General features: G+C 45.4%; 1 protein-coding gene across 1 annotated transcript in view; it reads left to right on the top strand.

Annotated features, from left to right (window-relative positions):
* The first annotated feature begins 148 nt into the window (after positions 1–148).
* The window catches only part of LOC124595598 (cholinesterase 1-like), a 130039-nt gene continuing 112250 nt past the window's right edge, over positions 149–17937 (top strand). Inside the window, exon 1 of the mRNA XM_047134399.1 lies at positions 149–266. Coding sequence (XP_046990355.1) covers positions 159–266 — 108 coding nt within the window. The 5' untranslated portion in view covers positions 149–158. The remainder of the gene's footprint in view (positions 267–17937) is intronic.

Raw genomic sequence — 17937 nt, 5'->3', positions numbered from 1 at the left:
AACTATTATGTCAGGGTGTTATCAAGTGTAAGGGGTGAGGGAAGGGAGGGGGAGGGTGACGTCGTCGACTGCGACAAGAGGGGGGACGAGAGGAGGAAGAGTAGATAAAAGAGCCGCGGCGCTGCTGCAGACTTCACAGTACGGCTCTTTCCAGCAGCATGGAGTCCGGGCGTCGACGAACCACTCGAACCCTGATACCGCTGGTGCAACTATTGTTTGCCGCGGCGCTTACTTTCCTGTTTGTAGAAGACGCCGCCGCCAAGACAGTGAGTCATTTCGAGCACTGAATTCTTTTACTTAGTTAAGAACTGACGGTGGTAACCTAAGAGAAAACATGTTTCAATTCGCTGAAAAAAAGGGGGGACATACAAAAATAAATAATATTGGTCTGACCGAAACCTAAATTCGGTTCCTCTGAAATATGAACGTAGTGTCCCACTGCAGTGACACAGAGTCCAAATCTGAAGAAATTTCGTCTGACAAGTCGTCAATTACGTTTTGTTATCTGAGGTATCAAAAATATTTTGCTTGGTGGTGCTCTTCACATTGGCTGCGGATACAACTGGAGTAGCACAGAAACTGGGTCTAGTTTCACAACAGTGGTTTGAGCGTCAGCATACCGCTTACCATAAATTAAGGGTTACTGTTACAATGTAGTTCAAACGTTTCTTGCAAATAGTTATTTTGTATCCTTACGTGATACAGACACAGTTATACTGCTGTGAACATGAATTCTGGATCCCTTTGAGAGTTCATTTCAGCATCGTTAGTAGGAAAGAAAATATGAATAGCTATTAGATTGAGATTAACTTCTATCATGTAGCATAGACAAGATCATGTATCAACTTTCACCATTATCGTGATTTTTTTTTGTTTTTTTTGTTTGCAACTGTTCGTTTCGTTTTTAGCGTTGACAAACGCAGAACTTTCTGACTACATCTTTTTCTGCTTTATTTTTCATAGCCGAGATGTTTAAAGACATGGACAAAGAATATTTAAGAAATATAGAAAACACATCAGCTATCCTACACAATTGTACCTATCTTTTTCTAATTGCAGTACTTCAGAACACTTCAGTGTCCAGCTTTTAAAGCAACACCATACGGTACCATAGGAGGATCTTGAAAATAAAGTCTTCTTATAAAATCTGGAGAGAATATATGAGTACCGAAATCCACAAATAGTCATGCCAGCATAAGAGAAAGGCAAATATCTCGTTTGAGGAAGATATTGATTCTAAAACAAATTAAATGAGTTGCAGTTGATAACTGATCGAGTCCGCCGTGGCCGCATCAGACAGAGTTGAGATACTAACCGTGTACAAATGAGACTGGTATTTGAGACGAATAGGTAAGCTGTAAGCAACTGAAGAAAGTCATGTAAAATCGCGCAGAAATTAACTCAGCAAATCCGAAGAGTGTTTCTTCGAAACAAAATACACAAGTATTGCCATGTTACTTGCATGTTACTTTGGTGACAATGTGAGAATAGTATAGTAATACGAGTTCCTTATACACATGTGTGTAGGTTCATCCTACTCACTTTCCATCCATAAATGGTATTGTTTATACGTTAATATGCGATACAAAAGAAATCACCCCTCGAAGTGTAATTTCGTGGTACGTACGTTGAGACAAATGGTTCAAATGGCTCTGAGCACTATGGGACTCAACTTCTGAGGTCATACGTTGTGACATTCAGGAGTAACTATTATAAAGTGGAAAAAGATACATAAGGAAAACATTAGAGATGTGGATAAAGATTAGAATACGTAAACTGACTGTTGAGGAATTTATGTGTACTAGCAGGCAGATATGAAGTTACTTGCGCAAACAGGAATAAACGGTCAAAATGATTTCATAAACCAATCAATCATTTTTTATCAGCAAATCCATCATTCCAGAGTGAGATTTTCACTCTGCAGCGGAGTGTGCGCTGATATGAAATTTCCCGGCACATTAAAACTATGTGCCGGAACGAGACTCGAACTCGGGACCTTTGCTTTTAGCGGGCTAGTCCTCTACCATCCTTTTTTTATAGTTGGGTTTGGTCGTTGCGGACGTCACATGACATCTGTTAAAGTTCGTTTTTTGATCCTTCCCCTCAGTTTTTTACTACAGAGGCCAACCGCTCTCTGACCGAACAAAGCCATCTGAGCTACCCAAGCACGACTCACGCCCCGTCCCCACAGACAGAAGTAAAGCTGCGGGGACGGCGTCTTAGTCGTGCTTCGGTAGCTCAGCTCGTAGAGCACTTGCCCTCGAAAGGCAAAGGTCCCGAGTTCGAGTTTCGGTCCGGTACTTAGTTTCAATCTGCCAGGAAGTTTCAAATCCATCATTTCAGGCGATCAGTTCGTCGACTACACTTTTCGTTGGTGCACCATGGCACTGCGAACTAAGTAAAGCAGGAGTGCAAACTCGTTGGCAGCGGCCTGTCTCGCTGTCCTGGCTACTTTCTCGTGACCAGAGCAATACTCACACGTGTCTCTCTCACTCCATCTGATAACTCAGCAGAAAAAGGCATCTCACAGTAACCTTCACTTCCACGTTCCCAGTTGGTTGACATATAAGTCATGATTATCGGTTTCCTTCATATTTTCGAGATATTTAATTGTCTTCTCCACTTGTTATCGCTAAAACATTTTCTTATCGCTGATGCCGTTAAGTGTTTACCACGCAAGACAAAAGTAAATGACGCGTGGATAGATAGCGCAAGTGGTTTTCTTATTTGCATCAACTATGATCACTGACGGGTATACTTTCAAGATGATTCACACCTCCATAGGTGGTATGTAATGCTTAATTCAAAGTAATTAATTAGTTAGTGAGTTAGTTACATGTTCCGTAGATCATATTCACGATAAATTTTATGATGTGTGAAGTATCAAAAAAAGTAACATAGAACTCGTATTCACATTTTAAAAAGTATGAAAAAATCATTTAATATATACAAGTGATCTTTAAAATTTTTTCTGTGTAATTAACTAAAGATTTATATTCAAGAATTTCTCTATGCTATAGATTGTTTTAGGAGAAACATCTTTCACATACATTTGTAAACATTTCTGTAGCGGTCAGACATTTTATTTCCGTGGGTAGATTGTCACAGAGTTTTGTACCTGCATATTTCACTCCTTCCTGTGTAAAATGTAGACTCATTTAAGCATCAGGCAGGTCTTTCTTCCTTCTAGTGTTGTACAGGTGGCTGTAAAATTAATCTTTCGCTGCTTCAGCCATTGCAGACGGAAAGCTTTTTACCGTACGGCTAGGCAATTTTATTGGACAGATGTTCAGACTGTCTTCTGCGGGATTTGCGTTGGTAGTAGTTTAGTGTCCTAATTTACTGTTAGGAGCCGGTACTGGTACGGCGATGTAGCGTTGAAACACAAGCGTCAGTGTGAATTACAGCTGCAGACGGTTTACAGGGATGTGAACAAGATGAGCAGGGCTTTACTCGTCTTACAAAAATACAACAACAGTGTTGTTCCTCTTTGCTAGAACCGAAGCATTAAACGAATACGGATATGTTCTCTTTTATAGTCGGGGCTGAAGAACGTGATTCGGAAGTTCGAATTAACTGACGATTTGGGAATTGCTCTGGGGAGAGGCTGACGAACAGTTGCGCCACAAATTTTTGAGGAAGTTACTGTTGCCCTACGGAGTGCGCGATCTTTAAGCGTTTCACGGGCTGTGTTACGACAGAACAACATTCGACGGTCCACCGTTCGAAAAGTGCTGCGAACAATTGTGAAATGGAATCTGTACAAACTTCCAAGCCGTCATGGATGCAGATGGTCGTCACGTTTGTAACATGGAATGAAAACATGGTACTCAATTAACAAATTTTACCTTCTCAAATGGAAACTGAAATATGCGTCTTGCATTGATTTAATCGTTATTTCTCGTCCGCACGACCTGACAAATGTTTCCGTAGTGTTTCGTTGATCGACGATCACTCGTTTTCCCTGGGGGCTCTCTGAAGTTGCGAAACTTTAGTTATAACCGCACTGTACTTGTAAATATTTCTCTTATTTTTAAATGCAGATGAATTATTAACATCAAATTTCGTAAGTGGATAAATGTACTGTGAGACAGTGTTTATTATTCCAACTGCTTAAAGATGTGTTTAAAAGATGTACCTGTATGTATACCACATATAATTCTACTTGCTTTCTTTCGAGCGATGTATATTTCTTGTCTAAGTGCGATGTTACCCCACAATACCACAAGACATCAGTTACGGAAATAATGTTACCTTACTGACTTCTATATCCCCAAAGTTGGCACTCGTGGCAAAAGTTGCCGACCCTAAACGCTTTAGTGGGTCAATATACACGATTTCAGTTTATATTTTCATTGATATGCACACCTAAGAACTTAGGACTTTCTCCATCGTTTATTATTTCTTGTCGGTTTACTAGGTTAGTAGTCACATTTGTAAAAATTTAGGCTCTAACTTTCGCAAAAAAAAAGCATTTACTGTTTTCCTTGCTCAAGCTCCTTCACTCAAATCAAATGGTTCAAATGTCTCTAAGCACTACGGCACTTAACATCGGAGGTGTTTAGTCCCCTACACTTAGAACCACTTAAACCTAACTACATCTACAGCTACATGGATACTCTGCAAATCACTTTCAGGTGCCTGGCAGACGGTTCATCTAACCACCTTCACAATTCTCTATTATTCCATTCTCGTACAGTGCGTGGAAAGAATGAACACCTATATCGTTCTGTACGAACTCTGATTTCCCTTACTTTATCGAGGTGATCGTTCCTCCCTAAGTAGACCGGTGTCAACAAAATATTTTCGCATTCGGAGGAGAAGTTTGGTGACTGGAATTTCGTGGGAAGATTCCGTCGGAACTAAAAACGCCTTTCTTTTAATTATTTCCAGCCCAAATCCTGTATCATTACTGTGGCACACTCTCCCATATTTCGCGATAATACAAAACGTACTGCCTTTCTTTGAACTTTTTCGATTTACTCCGTCACCCCTACCTGGTAAGGATCGCACACCGCGCAGCAGTATTCTATAAGAGGACGGACAAGCGTAGTGTAGCCAATCTCCTTAGTAGACCTGTTACATTTTCTAAGTGTCCTGCCAATAAAACGCAGTCTTTGGTTAGCCTTCCCCACAAGAGTTTCTATGTGTTCCTTTCAATTTAAGTTGTTCGTAATTTTAATACCTAGGTATTTAGTTAAATTTGCGGCTTTTAGATTAGACTGATTTATCGTGTAACCGAAGTTTAACGAATTCCTTTTAGCACTCACATGGATGACCTCACACTTTTCTTTATTTAGGGTCAACCTATGAACATCATACACATCCATGCCCGAGGCAGGATTCGAACTTACGACCATACCAGCAGCGCGGTTCCTAACTGGAGCGCCTAGAAACGCTCGGATACAAAGTCCGGCTGCTTTACTAGGCCGGTTTGAAGCCACGTTGCGGAAAACGTATTCGTTTTACTTCTGTCCTTCACGCGTATCCATGTCGTCACTTACGAGGGAACCTATATCCGCAAATGTATCGTTTGGATATAAAATAATTGTTGGAGACCAAATCACCTTCAAATCTCCCGCTTCACGGCACATACACAAGCTTGGAAGAGGGCGCTGACGTCACTTCCTGTTCTAATTATATCATCACATACTGTTTTAACCTGACTACAATAACGGATGCGACGAACTGGTAGTTCGCAACTGGGGGGTACTTACTGTGGTATTAAACGGACGCACCGCATTTTCGACTCTGAAGAGCACGTTCATTATAACGTAGAAGAGAACCCGACGACGAGTTCTGAAAACGTCCACGATACGGGCTCCCGGTGGGGCACACAGGTCAAAACCGATGTCACTGCGCCAGTGATTTCAATGTTATCCGATTATTTAAAATGCAAACGGTACATTTCCAGACAAGGGTTTCTTCTGAAATCTGTGTCTACTATGTCCCTTCAACAACATCTACAACCCTTGTAATAGAGACGACCCACAAATGGTCAGAAAGGAAGAACGAATACGAAGATTAACAATAAGGTACTATCATGCCCCATTCTTTCTTTTGTCTGAAGAAGTGACCAATACTGGTATCGCCTCGACTGGTTTTCTCCGTAGGCAGATTCACATTTCAGCGCAATGTATGGTCCTTGTGATCCAGGTCGCTAAGCCAATATCCCAGCTCCCGAAAAACACAGCCGGCCGCGGTAGTCTAGCGGTTCTAGGCGCGCAGCCCGGCACCGCGCGACTGCTACGGTCGCAGGTTCGAATCCTGCCTCGGGCATGGATGTGTGTGATGTCCTTAGGTTAGTTAGGTTTAAGTAGTTCTAAGTTCTAGGGGACTGATGACCACAGATGTTAAGTCCCATAGTGCTCAGAGCCATTTTGAACCGAAAAACACAACGCACCTCCGTCTTGATCACCTGAAGTCGTTGTACTCGACTGAACGTAGTTGGGGGCATTAAGCACCCCGGGTACGGATGGCGGCGTTATAGTGTTGTACACACCTGCAAAATATTTAAGAAGTACGGCCCAGATAATTAAGGTGGAATTTACAATGCCTATGCAGCAGAGCAGCATCACTGACAGTGTGTTAAAAAGCAGGATAATGTTTCTACATTTTTATCGTGGTGTCTTGCGACTTTTGTATCGGTGGGGTGACCTTTCTTCGTCTCATTCACAACGCACTACTCTCGACATGTTTGGAACCCGGGTTCGATTCCAGGCCAGATACTCAATTTCACATTGTCATGTACATATTTACATATCAGTCATTCTCCTTTTGAATGTCGATTACGCTGTTTCAAAAACGTACTTCTAGCTTTTCCAAACAACTCTTGGATCGATACGTCGCGGAGAGTACTTCTTCAGAACTCGGACAATATCACGCTGCCAACCGTTCCTCTGACAGTAAGAGTTTACATCGCCGCATAAACGCCAGGAGAAGAGCCTTGGCTCCATGCAGTCATAGCAGTCCCATCCTTCCAGTCATTTCGTTCGTCTTAAAAGTTTTTACCGCCACGTAACCAGCAAGAAACGACCTGTGGTTCTATGGACTCGGCAAATATTCTTCCGCACACATTGGAGGATGACAAAATCTTCTCAGCGACCGCCGTTGAGATAAACTCTGTATGACAATAAGGTTCTCGTAAAATGAAAACGAGACATCTACATGACAATGTGCGGAAGGCCAGTAAACATGAATTTTTTGTTGAAGTCACGTCTACGACAAACTCTGACGTCATGTTTGCGAGTAAGCGGTTTCAAATCTCGATCGTCCTTCTTCAGCGAATTTGAGGCTGTCCCGTTTTGCAGAATACCTTGTACAGAGGATATGATTCATATTAAAACAACATGGATATTTCTTTTCCCAGTTTCCTACATGAAGCACGTGGTGCTATAAACCGCAGCGCTTGCACCAGTGAGGATCCAGCATATCACCACGAGATCGCTACGATACAGAAGCTCGTTAACTATAATATTCCTCCACATTACAAGCTGACAGCTTACGATAATTACGAATACATATTTTAGTACTGCAAGTTACAGATAACCCTCGATTAGTTCAGTATAAATGTTTTTGGGGCTAGCTGCCTCACAGTTTAATACAACCATGAGATGGCTCAGTTGAACAGCAGATGTGTGCTTGTAGTGTACGCGTCAATCTCGATATAAAGATTAAGCATACAAACACTAGTCTCTCATTTTAGTCTGTTTGTCATATCTTCTTAGAGTCTCACTTTGTAACATAATTCGTCCAGCACCGGCTGATATAAGTTACCGTCTCTTTCTACTAGTGCATCCATGTTTCTGTAGATAATTGATGTTACTAATAGCGTCGAACAAAATGTTAGTCAGCCTATTAAAAAAGTGCACTGGTCGCTTCGAAGTGCTTTTGATGACACATCATCTTCCGCCGGTGACGGACGTCATGACAGTATACCGGTGTGTATGTGGTATACGGCGGGCATCGTCGCAGTAACATGGGTCAACGTGGATATGTTATATATTTGCAGAAAGCATCTGTCGTGTTTAAACTTGTCTACGACCACAATGAAAATGAAGTTACGGGATTTGTTGGCGTATCAACTCGGATAGTACAACATGTGTATAAGCAGTGTTGTATTACTCGTAGTCATGCTGTATGGCTTACGACCTGTGGTCGCAGGAAGGTCCTAACCGACAGGGACCGATGCCGATAGCTATGTCTGAATGCTGGCTTCAAACCCAACAGGAACGGCAGCTCTCAGTAAAGGCAGGTATAAGCAACCTTTCTGGGGAGGCCAACCATAGCTCAGAGACATTGTGAATAACATAAAAAACGCTCAATACCCAATAATCGTTCGAATTATCATAAAATTATAACGCTCAAGAAAATCAAGAATCATGAGGTGTTACCTAAAGCCGCATAGCTATCTGAACAGGCTCTATTCGCGACTACCGATTTCACATCAATATAGACGCAACTTCAGGTTTATAATGATTACATTTTTATAGTGTAGATGGGCAATTACGGAGCCCAGCGTTCGGGAAGTTATCCGCGTTAAGTGCCAAAAAACACCGATGGTAACTCACTGCTCACTTTCATTATGATACCTCACCATAGTGAACTGAACCTATGCGTGAATTCGGATTCCGTAACTGACCCGCTACATTTTGAAAATATAACCATTATAAAGCTAAAAATGAAACCGTCAGTTGCCAATAAGTATCTTCATGGAGCTTTGCTGCTTCTGGAAACACCTCGTCATCTGGCCACAAAACACAGGAACAGGACTGTAACTAACTGAAGGTGTGTGGTTGGACTTCGTGATTTTGATTCCTTTCGTATGAGGCTTTTCGTATGAGGCGTTTAATTCGCAGAATGTACTGGATGAAAGTCAGGCCAGATGTGGGTCTACGATATTTTGGGTGTGTTAATCGTACAGTTACTTAGGTGCACTGGTTCGGGTTACAGTGAACATGAGCCAGGGTGTTTATTTCAAAATTCACAGCCTTTCTGTTATATCTTCAAGGTGAATAGGCTGTGAAAGTCCGGTCTACCTACATTAAATAGTGGCGTTCACATGCCTGCATGCAGTCGATCAGGATCCCAGCAGTTCGTTAGCTGTAACGGCCCCGACCACCAGTGAATGGCTTCAGCAGTATGCGGCACGCCTGAAGAAACCTGTGGACTCTCATCGTCGCCAAGACTAGGACGTTTTCAAGCACAGAGGCAGTTTACACGTTAATAGTTTTATACGTTACATGTATTCGAAACTGTGAACATGGAGAACCATCAGTTGTCGAATGGAATGACGACTGTGAAAATTTGTGCCAGACTGGCACTGGAACCCAAATTACCCGAATTACCCGCTTACCGCGAGCGGGAGCTGTACCGATTGGCTATCCGTGCACGACTCACATCCATATCTCGTCTACATCCTGTACTCGTACAGGTGAGACATTTTACTTGAAAGTCACTTGCCCGGTGTCGATGGATAAATACAACGATGCGGTGTATAATGGAATGACGACAGTGAAAAATGGTGCCAGACCGGGACGCGAACTTGATACCCTATTTGTCGTGAGCGAGCGCTATATCATATTTTTCCTTTTCTTTCTTTTTTTTTTTTTTTTTGATATATTAATTCCGGGACACGATGGGGGATGTCCTACTTATCGTGATCGTCTAACAATTTTTTTTTCTTTTTCTTTCTTTTTTTTTTAGTACATTAATTCCGGTTACCAGTAAATGTACCGGTTCTAAGAATGGAAGAGGCGGCGGGGATCAGCTCCTCATGGCAGGAACACCACAGCTCTGGGGTGGTTTAAGGAAGACACTACACAGGAAACTGGAGAAAAATTGTCTGCATTTGGGATAGCGGACATCTGCACAATGGCGTTCTTTAAGGAAGTGCCAAAAATCAAAGATATTTCTCTCGCCATCAACAAACAATTAGTAACTGGGTGTCCACAAATCCAGTTCAGAGAGTTCGCCTCCACTTGCGGAAAATTTCCCGCCTCTGGAAAAACGAGCAGTTGAGTAGGTATCTGATGAGTAGTCGTACGCGTAATTAGGACAAGACACCTCTTGCCGATCCGGCCCCAGACGATGCTCGTCCTTGTCCAAAACATCACAGGCGACATGCAACGGAATGTCACCGTGGTGAATCCCGTGAAGGCCTGACTGGCTCATTTGCTTCCCGTTGACAGTAAGGTACCCAGCAGACTGGACGTCAGTCGACGTGGGGATGCTTCCTCTCAACCACATTCGGTGACCTGTGCTGCTGAAGAAAGCTATAATTGGCCTTCGTGGATGTCAAGTACGTTGGTAGTATTGCAGTACGGACGTAGCTCAGTTGCAGAAAAAAGTGGTGGAAGTAAAAGAAGGGCGACGTTTAGCTGAATAGGTGCGGAGAGAGAGTGTGGTGTAAGTGCCTCCAGCAATAGATTAGTAAGGCACGAAGGACAACGAAGCCACAACTTCATGTGAGTGCCGACGAAAAGGACTATCGCTCTGTCAGACACATGATACACACCTAAACCGCTGCGGGAGAGTGAGTGTCTCGTACTTAATTTGAACAGCAAGCCGTGGGAAACATATGAAAGCAATGCCGCTAGCGTGCGGCGAGACATGGACGGAGGAGCAGGAAGTGTCTGTGCCACGTGGAGGATACGTCACTCCCAACAGCGTTGACGTATTGTGCCCGTTGCAGAAGATAGAGTGTTAGTAAACTGTGATCTAAGAGCCAAGCTCGCAGTTGGAACAGTAGGCGCAGGCAGTTGGGGGCAGTCGTGTATCGCGCGTCACTTGCGAAATCGAGTCCTCTGCATCGGATAGTATTAGCTACACGCAATGGAGCAGTGCAGTCCACAGGAAGCCCCGCACCTATAGACATGGCGCTCGATTTTCAGATGTTAAGACGGCTATCAGAAGCTTCACTGTAGGTGGTAACCCATGCCAGAGACTCCATGTCCTCAGCACCGCTACGAATAATGATGAGCTCGTCCGCATAAACATTGCAGCTGGATACATGGTCACCAAACAGACATCCCTGAAAAACGGTAATGGGGGTCGCAGAGTAACGGTTCCATAGTGAAAGCATACAACAGTGCACAGAGCTGGCAGCGTTGACCCACCGATCGACGTATAGAGTTGGAAGGAGTGAGACGGCCATTGTAGAGTACATGAGACATAGTTCCAAGAGGGAGACGCATTACGACGTCGACGGTAGTAACAGGCTATCCCATGTTGGAGATCACCCCTTCCAGGTAGTCATGATCGACTAGATTGAACGCCTGGCTGAAGTCAAGAGCTACCAAATGCCCAGGCATACCACCAGTGTGAGCAAGAGCGATTATGTCCCGATAGCCGCAGAGGACAGTACTGATGAGATTGGAACCTCCCAAAGAAGTTTGATCAGGAGAAATCGCGTACTGCGCCGTCCTTTTAAGCCGCGCAGCCAACATCCGGGTAAAGATCTTTGTGTTGCTGTTGAGCAACGTCAAGGGACGGTAATCAAAAATGGTGGCTCTGAGCACTATGCGACTTAACTTCTGAAGTCATCAGTCGCCTAGAACTTAGAACTAATTAAACCTACCTAACCTAAGGACATCACACACATCCATGCCCGAGGCAGGATTCGAACCTGCGACCGTAGCGGTCGCTCGGTTGCAGACTGTAGCGTCTAGAACCACACGACCATTCCGGCCGGCCTCAAAAATGGTTCAAATGGCTCTGAGCACTAGGGGACTTAACTTCTGAGGTCATCAGTCCCCTAAAAATTAGAACTACTTAAACCTAACTAACGTAAGGGCATCACACGCATCCATGCCCGAAGCAGGATTTGAACCTGCGACCTCAGCGGTCGCGCAATTCCAGACTTTGGCGCCTAGAACCGCTCGGCCACGTCGGCCGGCGGACGGTAATCGCCTATCCGTGAGGTTCACCGAGGCTTGGTGGGTGGGAATGAGAAGATCGTCGAGGAAACCCTCTGGGGTCTGCACAAGAGTTGATGTAAGGTCATGACAAATATCCGTCCACACTGGCGCCAGAAAGGTCGAAAAGTCCGGTAAAACTCCAGTGGGAAGCCGTCAGGCGACCTGTTCGAAGAACCCGCCTGGATGGATTCAAGGACTTTGTCCTCCGCGACGTTAGCAAGCAGATCCAGCGTTGCATCCACGGGAACCGCGCCAAAAGAGAGTCTGGAGACTGCCGTAATGTTGGTGGAATGGTGACGTTGTTCAGAGTACAGCGGAACGTAATGTGCATGGAGGGCTGACCCTACATTGCGTTGGGTATCTAAACGCCCCCTGCACTGGTCATGAGGGCATTAATCAAAGTCCTCCAACAGTGACGCTGTTCCGCTCTCACATGATACATAGGTGGACGCTCCTGCACTAACTCGTCGTGTCTACGCGGCCTGATCATCGCCGCTTCAAGGTGGCGGCGAGAGAGGGATGTGAGCTGTGTCTTGGCACGATTCTGCATCGGCTGGCACTCTGGCAAATACAGTATCTTAGTACATTGCCGGAGAATGATGAAAGACAATTCCTGAGTTCGTCGCAGCCACGTCGCGACACTCTTTCCATAACCAATCAATGCCTTGCCGAGGGCAGGCTTTGGACAGGGCTCCCACCATGAGAGGGCAGACTGCTGTGCATCTCGGCGTCTACGACAAGCTATCCACTTGGTTTCGGTGAGCTGCCAGCAGTCGGTGTGAGGTAAGGTGGATCGTGTTCAGTTTCCATTGTCCACGGCCGCGCCACACCCTTTGGCGGCAGAGATTGATGGCACAGATCTGCGCGTCGTAGTCAGAGAACGCAATGGGCCCGACTTCAGCAGCCCGCACTTCATTAAAAATATCGCGGGAGACGTAAACACGATCGAGACGGCTGGAAGAATGCCTTAGTGAAATGTGTAAACCTGGGATGGTCACTATGAACATGCTGCCAAGAATCCTCAAGGCTGAGGTGCTGGAGAATTTTCGCTAGCACTGTGATTGGAGACTAACGTCGTATTAGGTCTTTGCGTGCCTTGCTACAGCTTAAATCCCATGATCAGTGCGTCCTGCCGACGCAGGTAAAGAGGCTTGAATGTCGTGGAGAAGAAAGTGGAACGTTCACGACGGCGATCCGAACCAGATGGCGCATAGACGTTGACTTATCCTGACCACTAAACGTAAGATCCATACCATTGGCATGAGGGAGATAGGCAACTGAATCAGCGACCATACCGTCATGTAGGAGGATCGCCACCCTATACCAGCAGGGGAAACATGGGAGACATGTGCTGTAAAACCGTACGGAGCACATAAAGTTAAAACATGCACCTCATGAAGGGATGCAATTTCAGCGTCCGCAGCTTACACCATGCCATGTTTGTGGCGTACACGAATGGTATTGCCATTGACCGTGGCTGTGAGATAAGTCAGGAAATCAGCCTTCGGCAGGAGGATGGGGGAGCCGTCCCCACCAAGGCCGGTTCATCATTCTGTACACCTCCAGAATGTCCAGCCTCAGCATCGGCCCAGGAGAAAGACGTCTCTCTGGTCCAGTTCAGCGGAACACTATCATAGGGGAGCCCACAGGTAGCGTCAGATACAGAAAGGGAGGCACCGCATCAGACACAGCATGGGCAACGTCGATTTGCGGAGGTGGATGCTTACTGGAGACAGAGGCGGGGAAAGACGTTGCGTCGTCACATGCCAGAGTGTCAGAGCACAGTGCATCATCACCACCACGTCGTCATCCTGTACACACATCCGATGGAAGCCTTCTGATTACGAAGGGGTACGGCATTGTCTCTTCCGTTTCCTCGGTGACCGTTGCTTCCCAACACATTGCTCTATCCTCCGATATGTGGCCAGACGGCATAAAAGCGGAGGTCGGTACAGCTCCATGATCAACAATGGGATCGGGACGGACGGCTTGCATCGGCTGACGGCCACATTCCGTTGGTACTGCCTCCAGCGACAGTGTAGGGAAAATAGGCAAAACGTCCATCGCGTTGTCCAGAGGAGTCGACGCCGGTACCAAATGATTCACAGTGGGCGTAGCAGGCACTCCCGCCGCAGACGCATAAAATAGAGGTAACACAATACGTCTCCGATCGGCACCTGAACTAGTCTACGTCGGAGACATTCAGAATGAACGTAGCCTTCCTGGCCACAACATGCACTAGTGCGCGGCTGGCCATCGTACATGACGAGAGCTCGGCAGCTGGCAATTACCGAGTAGGAAGGTAAGTGCTTCGTCAGTTCAGTTTTTATCTGCCGGATACCGTTGACAACACGATATGTTTCGAACGTCTTCGACCTTTCAGCAACGTGACCGACCACGTTGCCGTAAGACCTAAGGGCGGCCACCACAACGTCCGACGGCTCCACAAATGGGAGCTCGCAAACTCGGAATCACTACAGCTCCTTGTATGGCCGTCAGACTATCTGAACTTGAGATCGTTAGTAGCATGGAGCCGCACAACGTCGGCGCACGGTTCTTCATCAGCCACTTTTATGTACTTGCAGCGGGAGACGCATTTCGTCTTTTATAAATCCTTCAACCTCATACGCCTTGGGTCGTTCATGATCCAAAGGAAACGTTAATTTGATCCTGGCTCGGAGATAGGAAAACGCCATGATGGTCTGTGAATTCGGCCACACAAACAAGGCGTCCTCGTCTCGCCATTGCCGAAAGCAGACTGCGCCATTACCCTATCCGAGCACGACTCACGGCCAAACCCAAACATCCATAGGTCGCCAATCACTGGTCTACAACCTGCTCTCGTACATTCATATGTATATTCTCGTACAGGGGAGACACTTTTAATTGAATGTCGCCTACATATTGTCGGCAGACAAAAGCGATATTGCAGTGCCTGTGTTTTTATGAAATATGATGCAGTGTTCCTTCAGACATGCATACGTGTGCAAAGGAACAGGCACTGCGGCGACAGCAATCGTTATGAAATACACTAAATGCAGTCACAGTTTGGGTCTGACTGTGAGTTGTGCTCGGATAGCCTAATAGTATGGGGATCGCTCGCGATAAGCGGGAAATCCGAGTCCCGGCCCGACACAAATTTTCATTGTCGTCATTCCATTATACAACTGATAGCAATTACGAATACATTCAATGTATTTCGTAACACCTGTAGTAGCTGCAGTGTTTATTACTTCGGACAGGCGTGCATGTCCGGATGAACATAGCATCGTATTTCGGAATTACACAGGCACTTCAATATCCTATAAATGTGAACTCCGTACGAATAGGCGTCAGAAGGCCCAATGGTACCTATTATCAGCTGATAGGTGTCACTGGTTGCAGATATGGAGGCGTATGTAGTCAGAACACTATTGTACTCGCCACGGTAGCCGAGAGCGCTAACGAGCTGCTTCCTGGACTCGGGTAGGCGCGCTGGCCCCGGATCGAATCCGCCTGGCGGATTAACGACGACGGCCGGTGTGCCGGCCAGCCTGGATGTGGTTTTTAGGCGGTTTTCCACATGCTTCTAGGTGAATACTGGTCTGGTCCCCACGTCCCGCCTCAGTTACACGATTCGCAGACATCTGAAACACATTCACGCTATTTCATGATTTACACTAGACGTAGACAGCTGGGGTACACTAATTCCGTCCCGGGGGATATGGGGTGGCGGCAGGAAGGGCATCCGGCCGCCCTTTAACATTAACATGCCAAATCCGGTTAACTATGGCCGACCCTGCGTCACCGCGGGACAAGGCGCAAGCGACAGCGGTAGACAGTAGTTGTCTGTTGTCCAGGCCGCTATGAGTTTTCACGACCAGAATTGCCACGTCTCAGTCACAAAGCTGCTTAATTAGACTGAAGAGGGCTGAGAGCGCCGCGGTTGCCAATAGTGCTCGGCAGATCTGGGCGGTCGCTCATCCAAGTCCTAATCAAGCCCGACAGCGGGTCACTTTGGTGATCTGACGAAGAGCGGTACTGCAGCTGCGGCTACGCCTTTGTCCAGATGTCTGGGATGGTGTGCTTACTTTGGAATCATGATTTGTGAAAGCGATATTTCGAAAATATGCGCAATTGTCAACACCTCCCTTCTTCCGTATTTCAACTTTACATTTTTCTTGGCGTCTACATGTATTTCGCTAGTTTCATATTTTCTACACACCAGTAGGAACAGTTCGGTTATAGTTGGTTCTTCCACAGATCTTAATAATTGTTCTTTAATACCTAAAATGTTTTAGTTGTAAGTTGCCGAAAATTATATTTGTTAACAGACAATTTGCGTCAGGTACTTCGGCGTTGCCCAGCTACATCTTCCAGTGTATTACTTTCGATTGTGCAAAGAAAACTGTTAGGCATTGTTTTGCAATAAACACCTTTGTAAAACATTGCGAAGTGATTTCCATGAATCGTTTACTGCTGAAATTGGCTTATGCGATGTTATTTTGAAGAAAAGTAGTTGTGAGCAAACAAATATATATTGTACCGCGAATCTAGCGCCACCTAGGAGTTTCGTCCACTTGCTTTCTAATTTGTTCCGTGCCAGCAGTTCCCACTTGTCTCTTCGTTATGAATTTTGACAAGCTGGAATCTTTCTGTAGGAGAATTTTCTAGGATTCACATAATATTCGTAAGCTAAAACACCATGTTCCGCTCGCTTACAATGTCTCTAATCAGTAGTGAAACTAACATTTTTTCGTATCTTTTGATACCAGTTGTATATTTCATTTTATAGCCTTTGACAATGATGGAGTGTCGAAACGCGTAAATCGATTTCGGAAATAATGTAAGTGTATTCAAGAAATCTGAAAGTTATTGCAGTGCACTCAAATGGCCGCCTCGTCTCATAGCATTTTTCATGCTAGCATTGTGACTTAGGTCCCCCTGTGCTGTTTGGCGCACGCCCAGTCTCATCTACATCCATACCATCTTCCCTTTCCATAACTGTCTCTCTAAGTTTCTCTCCTTTCTACAGCCCAAATGTATATTTCTTCCCTATTTAGCTTAGTACTGTTTTATCGTCTGAGCTCTTCATGTTCACACTGCTGCTTCGCATTTCTCGCAAAGTTTCTCGTTTCCGCTTTTCTTTTTAGAACCTTCCAAAGATAGATTTTTCATTATTTGAATGCATGGTCTCTCTTTCATCGAAAGAACAGACACCTCTCAGGTCCCGCAGCTGTGAAGCACTATTTGTAAATGAAAGGGAGATCACTGCTGCCAGCTGCAGCGGGATATTAAGCATAATGAGCGGCGACGAGCGAAAATGTGTTCGGGACCAGAATTATAACCCGGTATCTCCAGCTTACTAGGCAAGTAAGTAGCGAACAGCAGTGTGATGGACAAGTACTGCGGGTAGGTGGTGCTCGGTGAGTGGGTGGATCGGCCGCGAGGCGTACCGACACTGCCCGTGCAGTTTCGCTAACGCAGTGTCTCGGATGGCGCAGTGGTTGCCGCACCTACATAGTGAGCGCCGGCACGGTAGCTCAGCGTGGTCGGTCAGAGGGTTTGCTACCCTCTGTAATAAAAAAGCTGAGTTAATCGATGAATGGTGAACTTCAACAAGCGTCATGGGACGTCCACCCCGAACACACATAACGAACAAAATTAGATCAACAAAAAAAAAAAAAAAAAAGTAAGCAGAAGTCCTGGGTTCGAGTCCCGGTCCGGTACACAATTGCGCTCGTCGCCGCTGATTCCCCTTAACGTCCCGCTGCAACTGATAGCAGTGATCTTCCTTCAATTTACATACATTCATTTTTGAATTTGTTTTTCATCAGAATACAACACCCGTGGAACGTGCAACAATATTTTGTGCACTCAGTCGATGTATTTCATCCTGATGTGAAGAACGGTGTATCTTCATGGCACTTCTAGTAACTATTGAAAATTATACTCATTCAGTAATTTTAAATTAAATTTTATTATCCATAACCCGATGAATTGTCCAAAACAAAGGACATCATGATGATGTCACCGGCAA

The sequence above is a fragment of the Schistocerca americana genome, chromosome 2 (genome assembly GCF_021461395.2).
Source record: "Schistocerca americana isolate TAMUIC-IGC-003095 chromosome 2, iqSchAmer2.1, whole genome shotgun sequence".
NCBI lineage: Eukaryota > Metazoa > Arthropoda > Insecta > Orthoptera > Acrididae > Schistocerca > Schistocerca americana.
Note: the sequence above shows the minus strand (reverse complement) of the source record. Positions and strands in the feature narration are given on the sequence as shown.